Genomic DNA, 24095 nt, shown 5'->3' on the forward strand with positions numbered 1-24095 from the left:
CAGATTTTCAAGAACAGTTAATAACAAGATTTTTCCACACTGCCAGCCTTTAGCCCATCACTTAGTAAACATTTTCAGTTCATTCCTGCAATAGCACATTTTAAGTTAACCCTTTCCTGGGGAATAAAAAAAAAACATCAGGCATGGAGAATATAATCAGAGCACAACAATGGCTTAAAAATAATAATTACTGTGTATTACCTAACCATGATGTCCTGTACCAGACTATGACTACTCACTAACAGAAGCACCTATTTGGTCTTTTTCACATTCTGACTGTAAGTAGTCTTAACTTTAACTTTCCTCCTGTCTTCTCAACGCAACTTCAGTGAACCATTGCAAAAAACTGATGAGCTTTTACCTAACAGCAATGAAGTGATACACCATGAATGATAAGTAACACTCAAGAATTCAGAAATATGAAGTCATTAAATGTTTGTGGAAGGATGAACTGACACTTTCTTCCAATGTTTTAGAAGTATGTGTGCATATTCTGTGGAGTAGATAATAAAGTTATTTCTACTCTTTTTCAGGGCTTTCTGAAAGAGTACAATGTTTATCCAGCTGTAATAAATCAGTATTGGAAATATGTATGTCATTTGTGGGAAAGTACAAGAGGAGTACAGTTTCCTACATTTTTAAGTGAAGCTCCATACCATCTACAAGAAAGCATCAAAGTATCTGCATATGGATATCATATTTATTCTGTAAGCATGTAGTCTGCATTTAATGAAATGTATAAAATAATTTTAACTTCATAATACTCTCACCACTATAATCTAGACATTAGAATGCATTTTTAAAATTGTAAAGAAATGAGAGTGAATTTATTTGGAAGGATAAACTCTTTTGTAAATATTTGTGAGAGATATTCAAACAATCTACTAAGAAAATATTAATTTCATTTTTCTTTCTCTTGAAAGAGTAAAATAGATTTTGCTAGTCAATTTGCACATTAAAGATGTCTGTGTGGTGTTAACCATGAAAGAAAATGTTCATGCATTATAAAGATAGGAAAAAATTATTGTCTCAGCCTTGGCAGCTTAATACATTCCTTCAATGCCTGTAAGAAGTTCCACATTTTAGCAAACGTCACTTGTAGCATTTTGTGCTTACTGTTATGCAAGTATTCAAATACAACATCATTTTCAAACACCACCAAACTTCTCCTGTTCATCATTCTGTACAGCTAAATATAGAAAAGTATGTTGATGTCCAACAACTACTTCTTATGTTTCAAATTTAAAAGTAAATGAAATGTGTTACAATGATATCATGACCTGAAAAATAACAAAAAAATTCTCATAGCAAAACAAGAAGGAAGCACCAGCTACAGCTACATGTTAACATTGCAAAGAAAAATACTAAGTGTATTGTCATATCTGTGTAATTCAACTTTTCATATCTTTGTTACATTATTTCATGGAACCTTTGCACCATTCAAGCTAGTAGCATTTTGGTACTGTGTTGTTGTTAATTATTCCTTCCAAGAAGCACCGTTTCCTATTGCTTGTTTTTTGGGCATTAAAGTAAGTAATCTCTAACATGTTATGGCTCAACCCACACATTGACAGCTGCAAAGCATTTTTTTACCTGTAAAGCTTTTGTTGTTACCAGTAAGCAAGTTTTTGACATGAATCTGCCCATCTCTATACAACAATAATGTTTACATTCATAGATAACTACAAAGTACAAATGAATAAACTTGAAGCACGTACAGACTGATGAAAATGAAAGTGGCACGTAGGCCTATTAATGTTATTGTGATCATTTGTACTTGAAGATATTGTTTCCAGTTCAGATTGTTTATTTGACATTGACAACATATAGTGGAATAGGCTGTACTTGGATTACACGATATAATAGCAATCACGTTGTTAATTAATGTGTTACATGTATAAATTATTTGTCCTGGATTAACCACTTGCACAGAATTGCAATAATATCTTAAAGCTCAGTTTCTACACTGCAATTATCCAATAATTTCCTCAAACTGTAAAATAGATTGTCTATTAACTAGTTATACAACTTAGTATTAAAATTATAGTAAGGCATACTGAGTGCGGAATGTGGCATTTTATTAAAAAAATTCAAACAGTTCGCTTTGTGAGAGCTGCCTGTTTCTGTAAGGTATGCCTAGAAATATCAATATTCTTTTTATTACCAGTATCATGACAATGTATATTCTCTCATGTGTAAAACTCTATTATGTTGTTTTTAGCATGTATGGTATCAGTGATGGATAGATGTAAGAATTTATCACTGTCAATATTTTGATCTAAATGATGAAGGACGGTAGTGTTTCTTTGGACCAATCTTACACACTATTTGTAGCACTTCTTTCTGAATCAGTGACATTACATGAGGAACCCCTTAGCGGAGTCTCATAAGATATGGCGAGACTTAAGAAGTTCTAAGATATTTATTAATCACTAGATTAGCTAATTTCCATCTGAGTTAGGACATCCAAAATATGTTTTTTTGCAAACTTGATTAATGTGGGGTTGCCAGTTCAGTTTGGAATAAATATGAATTCCAAGCAGTTTTACCGAATTTCATTCTTAGCTAGTTCCAGCTGTAGATGCTGAGTTTTCCTTGGATTAGACAGCAAGTTTCTTAAATGAGAACCAGTTTAGTGCTAAGGAGAAAGGATCCTGTGATTTATGGCGTGAAATTTATATATTTCAATATGTGGTGACTGAAGTTGTAGTGTCCACATAGCAGATAACTGACTGAAGCCCAACAGAATGTGGCAAATTTTTAAATATAACAATGAAGAAGAATGTTCCAACAACAGAGCGTTGAGGCACACTAGATGAGACTTTCTTCAGGGGAGAATGCCTATTTTCAATTGATACAAATCTTCATCTGTTTTTTATACAATAATAAATTATTTCTAATGCTGTGTTAAGTATTCCCACTGGTAGCACGAAACTGCCCCATCCTAACTCTGCCCTCTCCATCCCCATTCTCCACCTTGTCTATACCCTCACCGCCCACCTCACTAAAGACTGCTGCTTATCTCATACAAAGGCATAGTAGGGTCTTAGCACTTACAGACAACAGTGTACATGTGTTTGTAAGTTGTACTTGTGTGAATGAATGTGAGTTTCCTTTGTCTGATAGGGGAATTCTCATACCTAAATATAGCAAGCATTTTATAATGTGCCTGTCTGTTACTCACTTTTCCTGTGTGTGGTGAGGAGCAATACTTTTTTTGTATTGTTGTTGTTCTTTCCTAGGTTACCTATTGTTTGAATTCCTTTAATAGCATCCATATTTTTAAAACAAACTGTGACAATGACGCATTTGGTTCCCTTATTTATGAAATGTATTTATTCTCTATTTTTAGACAGTCAGTTGGCTTGTAGTTTTCCTAATTGGATAATGTTTAATAAACTTACGAAGCACATCTACCATCTAATAACAACAGGACTCTCGTTCTTCTTTTATACAATATTTTGCATTTGTCTCTGGCACATTTGATTATTTGCTCTCACCAGTACAGTTGTCACAGCTTGAAATTTACTTCCTTATCTTCTTTCCATGGTATAAAAATAAACATTTTGCTGTGATTTTTGGAAACATTGTTGTGCACCAAAATGACCATAACTTCATTTGTGCAATTTATCAGTTTCTCTATAAACTACTCTGGTCAACATAACTTCCAACAGTCTTAATCTATATGTGTTCATTTGACAGGATACCTTTGCAAACTTTATAAAATGTGTCTGCTTTCTCCTCCACCCTCTTTCGTTAAAGGCTTTTTCCAGTTTCCAATTGTTGTCATGGTTTTGGTCCCTTGTGATGTCACTCCATATAGCCATAATAGTTTTTTCATATTTTACAGCCTTCATATAAATAAACTTGTTTTCATGACTTTTATATACTTTATTTCGTAAATAACGAAAATAATTTTTTAAATATTTTTTAAATATGTTGTAATTGGATAGATAAAAAACTACTTACCAACTGGTGATAGGAGAACATACATATAAAGGTATTTAAATTTGTAAGCTTTGGCCGCCAGTGACTCCTTCTTCTGGCAGAAAGGTTGAAGGAGAAGGAAGAGGGGTGGCCTCTGTATGAACACATTACATATGAACTGTTAGGTTACATATGAACTGCTGATGTAAAAGACGTTTACACCAGCATGACTACCACCATGTTATCCGTTAGGATGAATGGGAGTAGACAAGGATGAATGCTAGCAACATACAATATCATGCCGCAGAGCATGCTCTACAACATGACAGTTGTGACCTTGGTTCTTGTTTCACACAGGTTCCATCTCGATCCTCCAATCCAACATTAGTTTCTCAGAATTCTGCAGGTGTACTGGCATTACAACATGTCCATCATTCTACGCACTCACCTGCCCTTAATTTACGCTAATTTCTTCAGTCTTAGAATCTCTTCACAGTAACTATTCCTTTCTTCAATATCTTTTAATTTTCTATATCTTTCAGTTTTGACCTGTCTATGTTTTCTTGGCCCCACCTCTACCACATAAAATGCATTTAGTTTTCCACTCTTATTAGCTTGTGCATGATGTTTTGGTTGTAATCTCTGTCTTGTGTATTACCCTATCTTCCAAATTTAAGCTCTCAGGTTTTCAAATCTGACACAATGTATACCCTTCCTTCTCATCCCCTCCAGTAAGTCTCCCCTAACCTAGAGTTCTAGGAGACTTTTCTAGACTCTCCCCATTTCCTAAACCTCAACAATTGTTTTCATTCACCCCTCTTCCTTTTCATTCAATCCTTCTGCCAGAAGAAGCAACCACTGGCTCTGAAAGCTTCCAGATTTAATTACCCTTATACATGTGTTCTCCTGCTACCACTTAGTGAGTAGATTTTTTTTATCTATACATTTATTTCATAATCAAATTGATGCAGGTATATGACCCACCTTATCAATCTGTTATGGGAAAACCCCACATTCTTGTGCATAATGTAATGCCTTATGTTCATAGTATACTGAAACCTTGTGTCCCATTATGTGGTTTGTTAACCTACTAAAGGCCTGCTGTACAGCAAGCAGCATTTCTTCAGTCATGTCCTATCGCCTGTCATGTTTTGGTAAGATTCAACTAGTAAACACAATAGTGTGATGTTTTGTTTGCTCATTTTCTAGTTTTATTTGGAATTACAGGACCTCAACTCATAATTATTGGAATTGCAGCATAGACACAACACTCATGCAAATTTAGTTCTAGTCAAGGTGTTATAGTTACATAAATTTTGTTTTACTGTGTCAAAAGCTTCTTGATAGTTCTGGTCTCATTTCCAAACCACATTTTCATCGAAAGGTTTCTTAAAAAAGGACCATTCTTAAATTGCCCACTAATATATTTTAGATAGGATCCACGTAACTGAAAAAAGATTTCAGCTGCTTTCTGTTCTTAGATGCAAGGAACTCCATAACGGATTTCACTTTATCTGGCAGAATACCCTCTTCAGGAATGCAGTGTCACAGAAATTTTAACTCAGTTACTCCAGCTCTACATTCCTCAAACTCCAAAGTCATTCCCAGTACCTAACTTCATCAAAAATTTTCTTTATGAGACAATAATGTTGTTCCCAGTTTTGACTACATGCAAGAATATCATCTACATTGATACTTAGCTTAGACTTCAGTTCTTACCCTAACACACAATTCTTTGCTCCCATAAACTCAGCTAATGATACAGTCAAGAAAAAGGCATGACTTGGTACTGATAACATGTCCTATTCAATAAGAAAGCTATACATTTTCTTGACTCAGAAGCTAATGGTATTTGGTGGAACTCTCCAGTCAAAGCCACGACAGTCATTAGTTTTACACGTGGAAATTTATGGAGTAATTCGTTGATATTTTCAGTATGAACATTTTACTGGATTTAAACATCTGTTGAAATATCTGGAATCCAATACTAATCTAGCTTCACCATTATTACTTAGCAGCTACAGATAATAGGTTGTTGTATTCACTGCTATTGCTCTGTTGATAAACAAATGGAGAAAACATGGAAATTATTTATTTCAGACTGAATGTTGAGACATTTCTGAATTTTTTGCTTAAATTATTATTTACATACTGTGATTGTTTCCATTTAGGAGCAACTGAAACTATGTTTCATAAAACAGTAATCCAGTTCATTAGTTTGCGCTTTGAACTGACATATAGTCAAAGTTGATTTCAAAACCGCTCTAGTCATACTCATTGAGGTATTTAATGGTTTTATTTAAATATTTTATATGAATGATAAATGTTTGTTCAGCAATGTCTTTTAAATCACTCATCATGTTCTGTTTGATCCTGTCCTCTTTTCAAAACATGCTGTACTCATTTGATGGTTTATATGTAAAAAAAGCAGTTGGAGGCTGTCAGCTGTCCTCTTGCTGGAGGCTTTTTTTTTAACACCACAGCGCCTTCAAAGATATAGTCCTGTTGCCATTGATATGCTCTTGCTTTCGCCTGGCTTTAGAGCTGATGCAATTTAATGTGCACACCTTACCAAGTGGCAATTTGGTATTTTTAGGTTAACATAATCATTGTCAGAGGTGAAAGTTGTGGTAAGTGACAAAAATATACCCCAGGCTTAACTGAGGATATAAAGTCTTGCATTTGCCACTAAGCCACCAACTCGAAACATGTTTCTCTGTCTAAACTTAATATATTCTCTCGTGAAAAATGTTGGTACTTAAAAGTGTATGTCAGCACACAGTTTGACAGTCAGTTCACTTTTTCTATCAAATGAGTGCAATAATTTTCACTTTCACACATACTGTGTCAGTAACAGCGCATCTTCTGGACAGATCTGTCCCAGTCAAATGACAGCCTCTAGTGTCCACTCCACCTGGCCTCTGACTCATTTGTCTTCTAAGGTATCCATAGTACCAGAGATAACAGGAGAGAGCCCACTACTAACAACCTCTAATTTGCTGGTTACTCAGACCAGCTGACCACCTTTAAGTTAATTCTTAACACAGCATACAGAATAGTTTCTATTATCTGGTAATGGTAGATCTCTTTGTTTACATATATCTTCCCTAATTCTACATCACTGGAGATTCTTTTTCAAGCAGGATCAAATAGAATAGGATGAGCCTGTTAAATGACACTGCTGAACAAACTTTTTATAATTCGTTTGAAGTAGTTCAGGAATATCATCAAATGCTAAAATGAGGATGGTCAGATAGGTATTTGAAAACCATGTTGGCTATCTATGAATTCAGAACCCGAATTAATGAACTGGATTACTTTCTTATGAAACCTAGTTTCAGCTGCTCCTAAATGGAAACACATTAAATCAATAATAATTTTTAAAAAGTTCATAAATCTTTGAACAGCCCATCTGAAATAAAATGTACCATTTTGTTCATTTGATTATCTCAGTGTAACTCTTAACTGAGTCCGCTTTGGGGTTTTTCTGATCTATTTATCCCATGTTACATTACCATCTTTCCTTATTCATGGACCTGGCATTAATTAAATTTTGTTTCTTATTTACTTGTATAAAAATGATCACACAAACTAACTGTAGCGTGATATATCAAAAAAGGATTAACAAAAAATTCTTGTTTCCCTCACAGAACTACGTTTTTGGTCAATGTCATCCAGATTTTCTGCGCCAGTTGATTGCACAACTGAAATACGAAGTATATTTTTATGGAAATTACGTTGCTTTCCAAGGAGACATTAATAATTGTATCTATTTTGTTCATTCTGGCCAAATCAGTGTAATACAAGAGCATCAAGACAGGTCAGAAAACATCGTAGCTGAACTGAAGACTGGTGATGTATTTGGAATGGTAAGGCAGTGAGATATTAATATCATACATAAAAACACAATATACAGGGTGAAAAGTATTTAAACCGACAAACTCTGGGAGGTTGTAGGGGACATCAAAACAAATATTTTTCCCTATGAGGATTATTTAAACTGGTGGAGGCCTTATTACGATCTTCAGTTGTTAGAGGCCATATTACGATCTTCAGTTGTTAGAGGGTTGTTAGAGGGTGTATTACGCTCTTCAGTTGTAGACAACTGCCGTACACCAGTGCAGTAGTGCATCGTCTCTGTTTAGTAATGGAGCGATACACCTGGAGTGAGTACACTGATATGGTTGGTGCGTACTACGTAGCGCACCACAACGGACGAGCTGCACAGCGGGTTTATCAACAACAATACCTTAATCGCCGAATCCCGCATCATACGACCTTTGCTGCTGTGTACCAACGTCTGCGTGAGTCCGGGTCATTTAGCAGTTTCCCTGGACAGGGACGCCGTCTCACGGTAAGAACGCTGCGATTTCAGGAAGCTGTCTTGCAGCATGTGGAGCAGGATGCTTCAATCAGCACTCGTGCAATTGCACGTAACTTGAGGACGAACCAGACGAATGTAAGAACAGTCCTTCGAGAGCAATTGTTACGTCCATTTCACTTACAGCATGTCCACAACCTGGAACAAGTTGATTATCCACCCAGAGCACAGTTTTCGCAGTGGTACTTGGAACAGTGTGAAATGCATCCTACATTTCCATCCTCTGTGTTGTTTACCGACGAAGCAACGTTCGGTCGTGATGGAGTCATCAACATGCACAATTCGTATGTTTGGAGTAAGGATAAACCACATGCCACAGTTACCAGCACTCATCAAGTGTAATTCTTCGTTAATGTGTGGGTCGGTGTTGTTGGGGACTATTTAATTGGGCCATATCTGCTACCTATACTATTAAATGGCAAGCACTATTGCAATTTTCTTTCCAGGGCATTGCGAGAATTGCTGGAAGACGTCCCGCTCCCTAAAAGACAATTTCAACATGACGGGGCGCCGGCACATTTCAGTCGTCGTGTGCGTCGATTCCTGGACCGACGGTTCACAGAAACGTGGATTGGCAGAGGTGGTCCTGTACCATGCTCTGTTCGATCCCCAGATATGTCCCCTCTGGACTTTTTTGTGTGGGGAGAGACGCGCAACCTTGTTTACGCAACTTCTGTTGCATCAGAAGAGGATCTGGTTGCCCGGATAGTAGCAGCAGCAGCAGCACCAGGAACAATTCAGAATACTCCTGGGGTTTTTGCCCGTGTCAGACAGAACACGATCCGACGGTATAACCTTTGTTTACGTGTCAATGGAGGCTTTTTGAAAATCTGCTGTAATTGAAATTGGGTTGTGTTAATGGGTTGTCTCTTGGTTATAAAAATGGAAAAATGTTTGTTGGTTTAATTAATTTGCCGCCAGAGAAATCTTCCTCTACCGGTTTAAATACTCCTCATAGGTAAAAATGACATTAGGGTAAAATATTTGTTTTGATGTCCCCTACAACCTCACAGAGTTTGTCGGTTTAAATATTTTTGACCCTGTACGTATAAAGATATAAAGAAAAGTTAAGAAAGCATTATTATGCTTCAAACTGTAATAATCCAAATGATATACAGGTTGTACACAGTTAAAGTTCTAACTTCAAAACACTGTAGAAAGAGAAACACAGCTCATAATTAGGTCATATTCGAACAGCATGTTATTGACACAGGCGGAAACGTCATGGAACAAAAAAATTAACGAAAATTTTACCAATTAGATGGTGCTGTAAGCATCAGAATAAGCTCACTTAAGAGATGCGCAGCACACAGTTCTTCCTCATTTTGAGTCCGAGAGGCCCAACATGACTGTCTCCATGAAGGATCATGTGCTGCCGAGGCAACGATCTTTTAGAAGTATGGAGATGGTGCAGCACTAGCCCTTGAGAAGTCCCAGGCACTCAGGGGTATGAAAAAAGGCATTGGTCAAATGTCTGCAAAGTTAGAAAAGACAGGTTCTTTTCAAGTTCAATGTGGCAAAGGCAGGAAAGCTGTTGATTCGATGTCTCTCGAAGATGTGGCCACAGAAATGCAGTAACAGTCGAGTGATGGCGTGCCAACATGCGGTGCACGGGGCATTGCCCGAACATTGGTCATTCCTACAAGCACAATGAATGAAATCTTACGAAACATCATGAATTGTTATCTATACAAAAGCACCAGTGTTCAGGAGTTGTTTCCTGCTGACCTGCCAGCAAGACAAATGTTCATTCTGGAATTTATTGCTCGCATGGGAGTGGACAATGAGTGGACAGATGAAGCCCATTTCCGTCTCCGAAGACATGTCAATTACCAGAACTGCTGAATATGGGCAACACAAAAGCCGCACACATATCAACTGATAGCGCTTCACTCTGCAAAGGTGACTGCGTGGTGTGGATTGCCCGCATCGTTTATCGTAAGGCCGTATTTTTCCCAGGAGTTCTGTTACATGTACCGTCACAAGTAAACATTATGAAAGTCTTCTGCACACCGAGGTCATTCCAACTCTTCGACAGCATGGATGTGTGGGGAGGACGATTTTTATGCAAGTTGGCAGTTCCCCAGGCATTGCACAGCATGTTATAATAATAAAAAAAATGCGTTATTATAAATGTGTGCTTGTACGATTTTTGGCTAATCGGACTTCCTCTCTTACATTTCAATTGCAGATGCAGGCAGCAGACTTCAAGGACACCAGTGGGTGTCAAAAATAAGAAAACCATTCTTACTTGGTTCCATTTCAATAAAAAATGCTTAATACTGTTGTTAATTATACTATTATTCCGGCACACATATGATACATAAAACTCGTAATACTTCATACTTAAAGCTGTACATTTTCATCGTTCTTCTAAATACGAGAGAGTCAGAAACAAAAACATGTGCAATGAAAATTGAATGATTTTTTTTTCATTTGTCTGCTCCTTACCGCGCATTCATTATTAACATCTTAGCCAACGCTTATCGTCGATCGGTGTGTCATTTTTTTTTAAATACATTTTAACTTTACGATATCCTGGGGGTCTTTCGCCATGTACCTACACAACAGCCAGTGAAGTGGGTGCTGCAGAGGCTTTCCCTAAATTCTAGAACTATCAGCTGTCATTCCCCTACAGCCTGGCCATCCAGTCTGCGTGACTTCTGGCTGTGGGAATACCTTGAAGATATTGTGTTTAGTGCTCCCATTACGAACGCAGCTGAGCAGAAGGCACACATCGCGCAACGCATTCTGAAAATGACCCCCCGATACATTCCAATCTGTTGTGAAACTTACTGATCCTCGATTTCAACTGGTTATAGAAAACAGAGGACAGCATATTGAATATGAATAGCGTCAGTCGCATAACAGTTTATGTGCCTGTTGGCCCCACGACTATTAAAAGTGGTGCGATTTTGCTTTTTATACGGTTTTTGGCCTCAGCGGAATTAATTAATATAAATACAAAAACCTATTTTTCCCGCCTGATGTGGTACGAGCTTGCCATGGTGGACAGTCTAACGTAACTAATAGCACCACAACTGTTGACTGCCAACACGATGGATGGCATAATGTGCAGATCAGACATAATCGTCGTGTTACGATTCATCTGTCATCTGTAACCGAGCCCATTCGCTTTAAGACGCTTACAGCGCCATGTATTGGTAAAATTTTCAATAATTTATGGTACCATAACGTTTCCCACAGCGTCAATAACATGCTGCTTAAATTTGACGACATTCTATGCAGTGATTCTCTTTCTACAGAGTTTTGAATTCGGAATTTTAATTATGGACATCCTGTACGTTAAGATCATATCCCCTGATGTCAGAGAAAGAAACAACTTAGGAGTTATCATCATTGAACTTTACGAGTTGTTATTTCCTTTGTATGTTAACCTGTAGGTAACAAATTTGATTTTAACGAGACTGAGAACGTTCATAAAGGATATGTGAAGTTAGTAAATGTATATTTGAACAGACACAGTTATGTATGCAGTAATAATGATGACGATGAAAATGGTGAAAATGTCCTCCAGTAGACAGACACGTATTAACTAGCAGTAGTTCCTGACAACAAACAATCTGCATCGTTCAATATTGGCAGACGGTGGTGTGGCTACAATCCTGACCTGTAATTTGTTGGCAGTAATATTGATGAACAATGTACAAAAACGCACGCCAATCCGAAACATCCAACATCGACCAAGTTACATCAGTAGCAAGACAACAGGTAGTACCATTCTCTTGAAGGTTTAATTTCAGAAAGCTAATTGGGTGTAATTCAAAGTCAGAGATCAGACGATAAGTGAACTAGTCGCTCCAGCTGAGTCCTATGATCAGCTTGTTGAAAGCTTTAGCAACTTAATTACTGAGGGAGAAGTGGATAGAACTAATGGGAGAACCAGTCCCTACAGGAGTAGTCAGAAAGTGTGAAGACAGCTGAAGAGATTAAATAATGATCTGACTGAGATAACTATACATGCCAATGTTTCTCCTGATCAAATAGTTATTATCCTGTGAGACCTGAGCTTCTCCTGGCGTAAACTATGTTCAAAGTACTTACGGGAATTCAGCCAGGTTGAATGCCCCTAAGTACTTTGAACAGTTATTATCCTGCTTTTGAATGCTATACTGTCACGTTCATAACTCACTAAAATATGCAGATCGCTATAAGAGAAACATAGCGATGTTTCTAAACAATTTACTTGCTGAGACAACAATCACAGCATAGACTTCGCAAACCTGTTGAGAGGTACACAGGTGAGCTGCCTACGAAATCCTGCTGCTGTGTGGCAGAATATTTCTGCTACAGCACGGAAATCCTGCTGCTGTGTGGCAGAATATTTCTGCTACAGCACGCTGAAAGACCACAGTCTGCTGCGGTGGTGGGGTGAATTTCCGTATTACATGGTACAATCTTTACTTCTGTGGTCACCTACATGACCAGAAGTGGGGTGCCGTCGTTATGTAGTTGTGCAGAACGACTATAAATACATGCAGCACAGCTCCTAACAGGCACATGTATTCACACCACCACGCGCTGTGACTACAGCCGACACCATGTCAGTGATGTCAGCCAACAGTCCTTTGTGGAACCGAGCAGCCTCAACTTCACCTAACAGCGTCATCAGCTAACTGCTGGTCCACCAGCTAGGGCTAAACCTGATGGTACTGGGTCTCGCACTGGTCGCACTAAGGGAAGACCACGTCCAACGCGTCTTCATCGGGCATCCAGGTGTCTACAAAGGTCCTGGGTTCAGTGCTCGCTGTCTGTTCACCAGGCCTGCCGCTCATGGCCACTGAGAATAGGCCCACTAGCTGCCAGAAGCATATACCTCACATCGGCATACCCGCTACGCTTGCACAACCGTCCACTGCGCCATGCGCCACCATCATGTGCGCACACACTACCACAAGCTCAGAATGCAACTGCTACATGGATGCCAATGAGACACCTTCACTGACCTCTGTACAGAAGACTTACAGAATAGGGAATGTTATTACTGACAGAGCCCTCCTGATTCTGCACTCGCCACAGTACTGGTGACGCAACCGACAGGTCTTGCACAAGTCGTCCTGGGGCAGAAGCGACCATCCTGGCCGATAATGTTGTCTGCATCCCTGATTCCGTTAAATTTGGTGTCAGAGGAATGCGAGTAAAAACGAGTGACGTTGTGGTACAGCGATCAGCAGTGTAAGTTCAGTGTGGCAAGTGGAAAAAAAACTACTTTTACATGCAGTTGCGTTGTCAGTGCCCTTAATCGCGTAGATGTGAGGCTTGGACGGTAGGTGCAGCTGGCGAAAGTGATTTAAGTGACTCTAGAGGGCGCACTAAGGAAACAGGTAGTGGTTTGTGCCTGGTTAGGTGTGGGCAGTACAACTTGGTAGCTACAGTACCTTGTGCACTCAGTCATTAGCAGTGATTTTGTTTCAAGTGTAGGAGGCCTGTACATTACACCAGCGGACATAGAGAATGCAGATGGTTTGCGTTCAGCCATGCAGATTAGAAGTCTAATGGTGAGATTAGCATTAAGTCCATTCCTGTTCCATTCTTGCATCTGTTGTAGACAGAAGCTTTGCAGTGAGTGAAGCAGGTGTACAGGGGGTTAGCACTACAAAGGCTGTCCAGACCTTGCTGAATAAGATGGCACAAATGTAGGAGGACAATGCGAACTTACATAAGCAGTTAGATGCATTACGAAGTGATAGAGCCTTGTCCTGTATATCAGTACACATCATAAATGTCAGTTTAGCTACCCCAGTTTTTACCCAAGTTCCTCATTTTTAGGCTAAAGCAGATGTGGACATGTCAGTGTTTACCAGCAACCTATTAATAGCTGTGAAGCTGTGACATACATCGAAGGGGCACTTCCTGCATATGGCCAAGTTACATTTGGTAGAAGATACAGAAACATGTATCACAAGGAGATGAGGAATCCTCAAACATTCAAAGCTTTGAGGAAAGACTTGTTACAGTGGTACATTTGTCGATATTAGTGGGAGCAATTGAATAGTGTACCACAGAAACAGGATGAAACCGTCGAATGTTTCGTGGATCAGATTAAAAAGCTTAACGCCAATACACATGAATCTATGGAAAGTGATGAAACTATCAGGGCCCTTCTGGAAGAGGAAGAACAAAGAGAGTTGGGCTCATTTTTTGGTGTTTCCGTCCAATGTGTCACTAAAAGGACGGGCTGAGCTCCCTGAAGACTTAGTTGGAGCCATAGAAACGACAATAGCATTGGAGGAAGTAGATGCTTTGAACCCAGTCCAAGGTAGAATGGGGATTTTTTCTGCTGAGGTCAAGTGTTATTGTTGGCAGTCAGGCTTCATACGGCGAGAGTGCTGTCAGCTTCAGTGTCTGCAGTGTGGGAGGGCAGGCCATTGAAAACGAGACTCTAGACAGAGTATGGGACATGATAGAAAGACAGAGTGGAAATGATAAGCTACTGTCAAACGACAACGGAGGCTCCGTGACCACCAAGTACAGATCCCAATAAATTCTAGCGTAGCTAAAAAGTGTGCAAAGGTGAAATATTTCTTAAGTTAGACAAGCTTATAGATGGCCGTGGCAAGTTTTGGAAAGAGGATACTGGGTGCACCACGATATAGGTACTGTGGAGCGAGTGGTAGTAATGAGTAGTCACTGGGATCCATGATACAGGGTAACAGCTATTCAACTACATGAAAAAAAATCTTAATAATTTATGAACTGTTTGCGTTAGGACTTTCAAACTGCTCTGATGGCCGCGGGGCATGGTGGGAATTAGTGTGCACATGATTTGGCTTTGGCCATTTTCGTTTGGATGGGTTCGTCAATAAAAAATAAATTGGTGTATTTGGGGGACTGAGAATCCGCATTTCGCGACCAAGAAGTCTCTTCACCCTCAAAAGGCGACAGTGTGGTGCGTAATGTCCAGTCACCGAATAATCGGTGGTACGGTGGTACGGTGACTACCGAATGGTACCTGAAGGTTTTGAAAGATGATTCATCCTGAAACTTCCTGGCAGATTAAAACTGTGTGCCCGACCGAGACTCGAAATCGGGACCTTTGCCTTTCGCGGGCAAGGGCTCTACCATATGAGCTACCGAAGCACGACTCACGCCCGGTACTCACAGCTTTACTTCTGCCAGTATCCTCGAAAGGCAAAGGTCCCGAGTTCGAGTCTCGGTCGGGCACACAGTTTTAATCTGCCAGGAAGTTTCATATCAGCGCACACTCCGCTGCAGGGTGAATATCTGATTCTGGAAACATCCCCCAGGCTGTGGCTAAGCCATGTCTCCGCAATATCCTTTCTTTCAGGAGTGCTAGTTCTGCCAGTTTCGCAGGAGAGCTTCTGTAAAGTTTGGAAGGTAGGAGACGGATACTGGCAGAAATAAAGCTGTGAGTACCGGGCGTGAGTCGTGCTTCGGTAGCTCAGATGGTAGAGCCCTTGCCCGCGAAAGGCAAAGGTCCCGAGTTCGAGTCTCGGTCGGGCACACAGTTTTAATCTGCCAGGAAGTTTCATATCAGCGCACACTCCGCTGCAGAGTGAAAATCTCATTCATGATTCATCCTCATTGTAAAAAGTGACTCTGATTTCGGCAATATGTGGTTCATGCAAGACGGAGCTCGACCCCATCGAAGCAGGGGAGTGTTTGATGTCCAGGAGGGGCACTTTGGGGACCGCATTCGGCTCCGGGGTACTTAGAAGCCACTGGCAAGGGTCTCGATTGGCTGCTATATTCTCCAGATATGAACTCATGTGACTCCATTTTGTGGGGCTATATTAAAGACAAGGTGTACAGCAATAACACCAAAACCATTGCTGAGCTGAAAACAGCCATTCAGGAGGTCATCGACAGCATCGATGTTTCGACACATCAGCGGGTCATGCAGAATTTCGCTATTTGTGTGCATCACATCACCGCAAATAATGGCCGGCATATCGAACGTGTCATAACCTAAATACGAATATCTATAGTGGCGTTTAAATGTTGAATAAAGTGTTTATACACCGTAGTTTGTAACTAATTTACGTTTGGTTTCATATAGTTCAATAATTGCCACCCTGCAGTTATTGGGCGCGGTAAAACATTTCTTACATAAACATCACGCTAAAATCGGCCTTGGACAGCATATAGAGGAAAATTGCTTCCTTTCAGGCTGAGTTAGATGAGGTTAGGCGAGAACTAGGCAGGTTAAGGGGGGAGAAGGATAAACAGAGGTGGGAAGTGGCAACAGGCATAAGGAACAGGCCAAGAAATTCTTCTGACTGCTTTGTTATTAATGTACAAAATAGGTTTGACCTGTTGACTCAGTCAGAAACTGATGAGCCTCTCACAGAAGTAGATGTAGACAGGGCTCAACAAGCTTTCAGCAGCATATTGAATAAGAAGGTAGGGAAGTCTTCAAAGAGAAAGAAAGTCTTGTTTCTAGGTAGTTCGCATCCTAGGGGTGTGGGCCAACTTCTGCAGGATGAATTAAGGTCAGAATATCAGGTCACAAGTTTTTTCAAACCTAGTGCTGGACTGGGTCAGGTTACAGAGGATTTAGGTTCACTATGTAGAGGCTTTACTAAGGAAGGTACCGTGGTTATTGGGGGTGGGCCAGGCAACAGTATTGACAGAGATCTGGGGTACAGCAAAGAGTGTCACCTGGCAAATATTTCATCAGCATCGAGTCATACCAGTGTTGGGTTTGTGTCGGTTCTGGAGCGCCACGACCAGCCTCATTTGAGCTCTTCTGTGAGAGGAGTTAATTTGGAGTTGGAACGGCTACTTGAATCTGGTGCAGGGTCACACATTGGTGTGGTTCCTGTTGATTCACTCAGTAGGTGGGACTATACTAGACATGGCCTACACCTCAACAGGAAAGGGAAGGGTAAACTGGCTGGGCCAATAGCAGGAAATTTAAAGGGGGGAGGAACTACATCTCATGGTGGAAACTCTTTTTTAGTGTAAATCAGTGTCCAGTGGGAAACTCAGCCAGGCAAGTACTAAAGATGTTAAAAAAAGTTCAAGATACTCACAAAAGTAAAGTGAAAAATGTTACTATATTTCATCAAAATATTGGGGGATTGAAGAATAAAATTGATGAGCTTCTGCTTTGTTTAGAAGATATAGAAACTGAGAATGTAATAGATGTACAATGCCTGTCTGAGCATCACATTGTCACTGATATGCAAAAGGTTAGCATCAATGGGTACAAATTAGCTGCACATGCAAGTAGAGATAATATGATGTGAGGAGGAGTTGCCATATATGTCAGAAGCTTCCACAGTGTAAAAAATTTAGAAACTAAAAATTTTTGTGTAGAGCAGCATATGGAAGCATGTGCCACTGAACTAAAACCAAATGATGGCACTTTCATAATTGTAACAGTGTATTTCCAGCTATTTCTAGAAAACTTGGATGCTTTGTTGTGCTATCTGTCAGACAGGGGAAAGCAAATTATCATTTGTGGGGATTTCAATGTTGATTCCCTGAAAGAGTGTAATAGGAAGAATGACCTTGTAGTATTACTCAGTTTTTTCAATTTGAGCTCCGTCATTGATTTTCCTACTCAGATAACAAAGAACAGCAAAACACTGATAGATAACTTTTTTTGTCCAAGATATATTTAAGGACATAAATGCTTATCCTGTTGAGAATGGTCTTTCAGATCATGGTGTACAGTTAGTTACAGTACATGACATACCTCCATGCAGTATATCAAATCAGAATTTCAAAGCAGTGCATTCAATTAACAATATAAATATTGCAAACTTTAGAGAAAGCCTAAAGCAGCTAGACTGGGATGAAGTGTATAAGGAACCTGATGCAAACTTGAAATATAACTTATTTCATGATTCATTTTTAAGGGTATTTGAAAACTGTTTTCCCAAGAAAATAGTTAAACATAATTCCTAGAAAACATATAAAAAAACCTTGGCTAACTAAAGGAATAAGAATATCTTGCAACCATAAAAGAGAACTGTATCTAACAGCAAGAGGGAGAACTGACCCCAAAATTGTTCAATATTATAAAAACTATTGTGCAGTACTAAGAAAAGTTATTAAAAAGTCCAGAAGCATGTGTATCATGTCTGAGATCAGTAACTCTGATAATAAAATTAAAGCAATTTGGAATATTATTGAAAGGGAAACAGGGCAACCAAGATCACAGGAAGACTTTATTGCCATAAAACTGAATGACAAGTGTACTAACAAACAATCAGAAATTGAAGATATTTTCAATAATCATTTTTTAAATGTTGTGGAGAAAATAGGATCTAGATCTTCACTAGAAGAGGCAAGGCTTCTAATAGAAGAGGCCATACCTGTGCAGTTTGAAACAACTGTATTTCCACCAACCACTCCCTCTGAAATCAGTAAAATAATAAACTCACTGAAAAGTGAAAGCTCTTACGGAATTGATGGCATTTCCAGCAAGATACTTAAAGCTTGTTCCTCACAGATAAGTAGGATTCTCAGCCACGTATGTAATAGCTCTTTGGAGCAGGGTGTTTTCCCCGATAGACTGAAATATGCCATTGTAAAACCATTGCATAAAAAGGATGTCAATAACTATCACCCAATCTCTCTTCTGACAGCTCTATCAAAATTTTTTGAGAAAGTAATGTATTCAAGAGTAGCCTCCCATATTTGTAAAAATAAAGTACTAACAAAATGTCAGTTTGGTTTTCAGAAAGGCTTTTCAACAGAAAATGCTATATACCCTTTCACTGATCGAATATCAAATGCTCTGAATAACCAGACATCACCCACTGGTATTTTTTTGTGATATCTCAAAGGCCTTTGATTGTGTAAATCATGGAATTCTTTTAGATGAGCTAAATCATTATGGTTTGAGGGGGGGCAGTGCACAAATGGTTTAATTCATACTTATCTGGAAGAATGCAGAAAGTTGAAATAAGTGATTCATGTAATGTTAAAACAACAGCTGATTCCTCAAACTGGGGGGGGAGGGGGGGGCTATCAAGTACGGGGCCCCACAGGGTTCGGTCTTAGGTCCTTTACTGTTCTTGATATACATTAATGACTTACTATTCCATACTGATGAAGATGCAAAGTTAGTTCTTTTTGCTGATGATACAAGTATAGTAATAACATCCAAATACCAAGAACTAAGTGATGTAATTGTAAATGATGTTTTTCAAAAAATTATTAAGTGGTTCTTAGCAAGAGGACTCTCTTTAAATTTTGATAAAACACAGTATATACAGTTCCGTACAGTAAATGGCACAACTCCAGTAATAAATATGGACTTTGAACAGAAGTCTGTAGCTAAGGTAGAATTTTCAAAATTTTTAGGTGTGGCCATTGATGAGAGGTTAAACGGGAAGCAACACATTGATGGTCTGCTGAAACGTCTGAGTTCAGCTACGTATGCTATTAGGGTTATTGCAAATTTTGGTGACAAGAATCTCAGTAAATTAGCTTACTAAGTCTACTTTCATTCACTGCTTTCGTATGGCATCATATTCTGGGGTAATTCATCGTTGAGTAGAAAAGTATTCATTGCTCAAAAACGTGTAATCAGAATAATTGCTGGAGCCCACCCATGGTCATCCTGCAGACATCTATTTAAGGATCTAGGGATCCTCAGAGTATATATATTCACTTATGAAATTTGTTGTTAATAATCCTACCCAGTTCAAAAGCAATAGCAGTGTGCATAGCTATAAAACCAGGAGAAAAGAAGATCTTCACTATGCAGGGTTAAATCTGACTTTGGCACAGAAAGGGGTAAATTATGCTGCCACAAAAGTCTTTGGTCACCTACCAAACAGCACCAAAAGCCTGACAGAGAGTCAACCAACATTTAAAAATAAATTAAAAGAATTTCTAGATGACAACTCCTTCTACTCACTGGCTGAATTTTTAGATATAAATTAAGGAAAAAAAAACTTGCTTAAACATTAGTGTCATGCAATATTTTGTGTAATGCAATATCTTGTACAGACATCTTTTATTAACCTGACATGTTGCAGATCATTACGAAGTGTCATATTCATGATCTATGGAACAAGTATTATTCTAATCTAAACTGCGTGAATGCAACAAAACTTCAGTCAAGTTAATTGACTGAAGGCAGGTCATAGGTATGTTCACTAGAACACAACCAATTCTTCTTCAATAATAATATAAGCAAATTACTCGTTTCCTGCTACAGTTTGGAAGCTTAACACAATACTGTTTACAAACCATAGATAGTATGAATATTTATCTTAAGACAGATTAGAAATAAATTGTCTAGTGTTTAAAAACAATTAAAATTTTTGGAGAAAGTCAGTTTCTTGTTTCTGGTTGTAATGCACATTTTCTAATGGATTTTCAGGTGCAAGGTTTATATGAAAATACACCATATAACTACACTTACCGTGTTGCGAGACTTAGTGTTATTTTAACGTTGAAATTTTATGACTGGAATTACCTGCTACCGTTTTTCCTACCTTCAAGAGAGGAAATCTACAAGAAGGTTAACAGTATACCTCAGAGTGAGTGGTTGTAAGTTGTTCACAAGTTTATAAAATAAAGTATCTTGTTACAACTTTGAAAATTGTGTCAGTTCCTATTTTAGTGACTTCAGTTGGAGAACATAACCTAACAGGAAAATTTATTCACTTCTAGAAAGCACCACTATCTCGTTTTGCCTTCAAAGTGAACCGTCATTTGCATCTGCAAATTTCACTTCTTTATGTATTAAACAACTCAGTTAACAGAATGTATCGCTTGTACAAATAAAGAACACCTCTCTCTCTCTCTCTCTCTCTCTCTCTCTCTCTGACACACACACACACACACACACACACACACACACACACACACATACCCACACACGCACACTCACACACAGCGAGAGAAAAAGAGATGGGGGAGGGGGGTATTTCACGTGATGTAAAGCGCAGAAACTTGAAAATATATATATTGCATTAAAAATAAATAACGTAGATTTTTATTGGAACAGTGGTTTTAGGAGTTTTTCAAGTTTGTTTTTATTTATTTATACGTCAGGCTCCGTGGAATAATGCGAGCCAATGCTACTTGATCATGGAACAATACATACACAGTTTACAGACTGCTTATTAGAAATTTATGAACAAAATAATTAAATAATTAATTAAACAAAAATAAACTGTGAAGGAGTATATTAATAAGTAATGTATTGTGGAGAAAAGTCTTCCCTGGGTACAGTACGTCATTGTGCACTGATCGTGCAGGCAGAGAGGTTTTCATGTTCAGCAAATCTAAAGGCTATGCCCATGTTAGCATAGAAACTGGTAGGGTCTCCCCTGCCAGACAGGTCTCAGCCGTTGAACCTGACGAAGTATGCAAAATAATGCCGCATCCCTTCCAACATCGGTTTCTGTAGTCCTTCCCCAACTTCCTAGCACCCAACCCAAGGTGTGATGTGATCCTTGCTGAGAGGTACACAGCACATGGGAAGGTATGTTGTGTACGAACTCACAGCGATACAGGGCGACCTGCCTGAGTAATCGCCCTTATACTAGCGTGGAACTCCGCTGCTGTTGACGTGATACATCCCTAACTGTCACATGACCGATGCGGAGAGCGCAAGAAATAATTCAAAAGCTGTGACAAGAAATAGGGAAACAGACCTATAATACTGCACTTTCAATATTTAGAATGGCGGTTACTCAACAGGGTATCTACCGGTCAAAATCACGTCACAGAAGGAGGTTATAATTAAGACGGTCTTATTTAGAAGACGGTCTTTTTTAGAAGACACAGTTCTAGGCCCTAAATTCAGGACGCTGTCTGGACAAAAGTGCGCTAATCTTTCTATGAAGGGACGGGAATAGTGGATCAACGTAAACGGACGGTGGCTAAGATAGCTCCATAGGAGGACGTAAGGCTCGTGTTCTCTCTTGTGTTTACTTTTGTAGGTTAATTTAGCAACTATGAGACTGTCGGACTCGAATTTGGAAGCTTCACACAGAGAATGCAGTTCCTTAGGAAGCAAACCTGACCATAAGCCCTGTATCTCTTGTTGTTGTTGTGGTCATCAGTCCAGAGACTGGTTTGATGCAGCTCTCCATGCTACTCTACCCTATGAAAGGTTCTTCATCTCTCAGTACCTACTGCAGCCCACATTCTTCTGTATATGTTTAGTGTATTCATCTCTTGGCCTCCCTCTACGATTTTTACCCTCCACGCTGCCGTCCAGCACTAAACTGGCGATCCCTTGATGCCTCAGAATATGCCCTACTAATCGATCCCTTCTGCTAGTCAAGTTGTGCCACAAATTTCTCTTCTCTCCAATTCTATTCAGTACCTCCTCATTAGTTATGTGATCTACCCATCTAATCTTCGGCATCCTTCTGTAGCACCACATTTCGAAAGCTTCTATTCTCTTTTGTCTAAACTATTTATCGTCCACGTTTCACTTCCATGGATGGCTACACTCCATACAAATACTTTCAGAAACGGCTTCCTGACACTTAAATCTATACTCGATGTTAACAAATTTCTCTTCTTCAGAAACGCTTTCCTTGCCATTGCCAGTCTACATGTTATATCCTCTCTACTTCTACCATGATTAGTTATTTTCCTCCCCAAATAGCAAAACTCATTTACTACCTTAAGCGCCTCATTTCCTAATCTAATACCCTCTGCATCACCCGATCTGTATCTCTTATGCTTCCGTAATATTAAAGTTATTCCGTTAAAAAATAGAAAATGTCACTTCGAGATAATAATAGCTCAAGTCCAATTACTTTGTTTTATTACCCCTTATTATGTAACACACAGCCCTATGGATGGCTAAACTTATCCAGTCTTGTGTTCGCATTTAAGCTAGCTTCATATTCATACAGAAGAAACATTAATTAGACTGGTAATTACCGACCACTGAAGGCTTTTTATTTAAGTTATACTATGAATATGTTTCCCCACGAGGCTTACTGATTCACAAACATGACTCGTTTTCGGACACAAATCTCCTAACAAATCTCAGGTGCCTTTCTGTGAAATGACTGAATTGCTCACACACTTTTCTCGTACTAACCAACATAACACCTGCAACTCTTCATTATATTTTGCAGCGAATTCCGCATACTGATTTATCAATGACACAGTTCTCTCTCTGCACGACCGCTCCACGCTGAAGCCCAGCAATGACACATACCAAGACGACGTTTGACAACTAGCGCTGGGCACTGGTGGCGTTATACAGAAAGGCAACGAACGCTTCCTCGGAGAAGAGGCATGCGTAGCAGTCAGTACCTCTTACATCACCCCAGCAGTTCTTTTAAACGTGAGAGTGAAGTTTTTTGAAAGCCTAGGAAGAAGACAACAGAAACCCCCTAAGAAATTTTGAACCAGCAGCTAGATCACCAGAAAAACAAATAGTCGCATATCAATGTACAAACCAGTAATGGTTCCCATCTGAGTTAGTACATACAGCGTCATACGAAGATAATAATAATTTTAGATGGTTGAATGCTTGCTGCAATTTCTGGTATTTGGTAGCTAACGCTTCTTGCACGGAGGAAGGCCGGATAGACATTCCAGCACCCAGCACATAAAGAACGTTGTGTTGCTTAACCTCGTCATGCATCTTCTTGTCACTCTGTTACATTTCCATTATTTGTTTAACAATATTCCTTTTGTCTACAGTCATACACTCCTCCATTATCATGCTTTTCCCATTCCTGATGCAGAAAGCTTTCAGTATATTTCTCTGACAGATGTTTGAACAAATAGACTTTTTAAATTCTTCCTTGCTCAACACAAGTATCTCATCAATTGAACACATGAGACTTATGCATACATA

General features: G+C 39.1%; 1 protein-coding gene across 1 annotated transcript in view; it reads left to right on the forward strand.

Moving 5' to 3' along the window:
• The window catches only part of LOC126267892 (potassium/sodium hyperpolarization-activated cyclic nucleotide-gated channel 4-like), a 65887-nt gene extending 45077 nt beyond the window's left edge, over positions 1-20810 (forward strand). The window contains exons 2-4 of the mRNA XM_049973202.1: positions 534-707; positions 7578-7796; positions 20637-20810. Coding sequence (XP_049829159.1) covers positions 534-707; positions 7578-7796; positions 20637-20810 — 567 coding nt within the window. The remainder of the gene's footprint in view (positions 1-533; positions 708-7577; positions 7797-20636) is intronic.
• The last annotated feature ends 3285 nt before the right edge of the window (positions 20811-24095 follow it).

This window comes from Schistocerca gregaria, chromosome 4, assembly GCF_023897955.1.
Source record: "Schistocerca gregaria isolate iqSchGreg1 chromosome 4, iqSchGreg1.2, whole genome shotgun sequence".
NCBI lineage: Eukaryota > Metazoa > Arthropoda > Insecta > Orthoptera > Acrididae > Schistocerca > Schistocerca gregaria.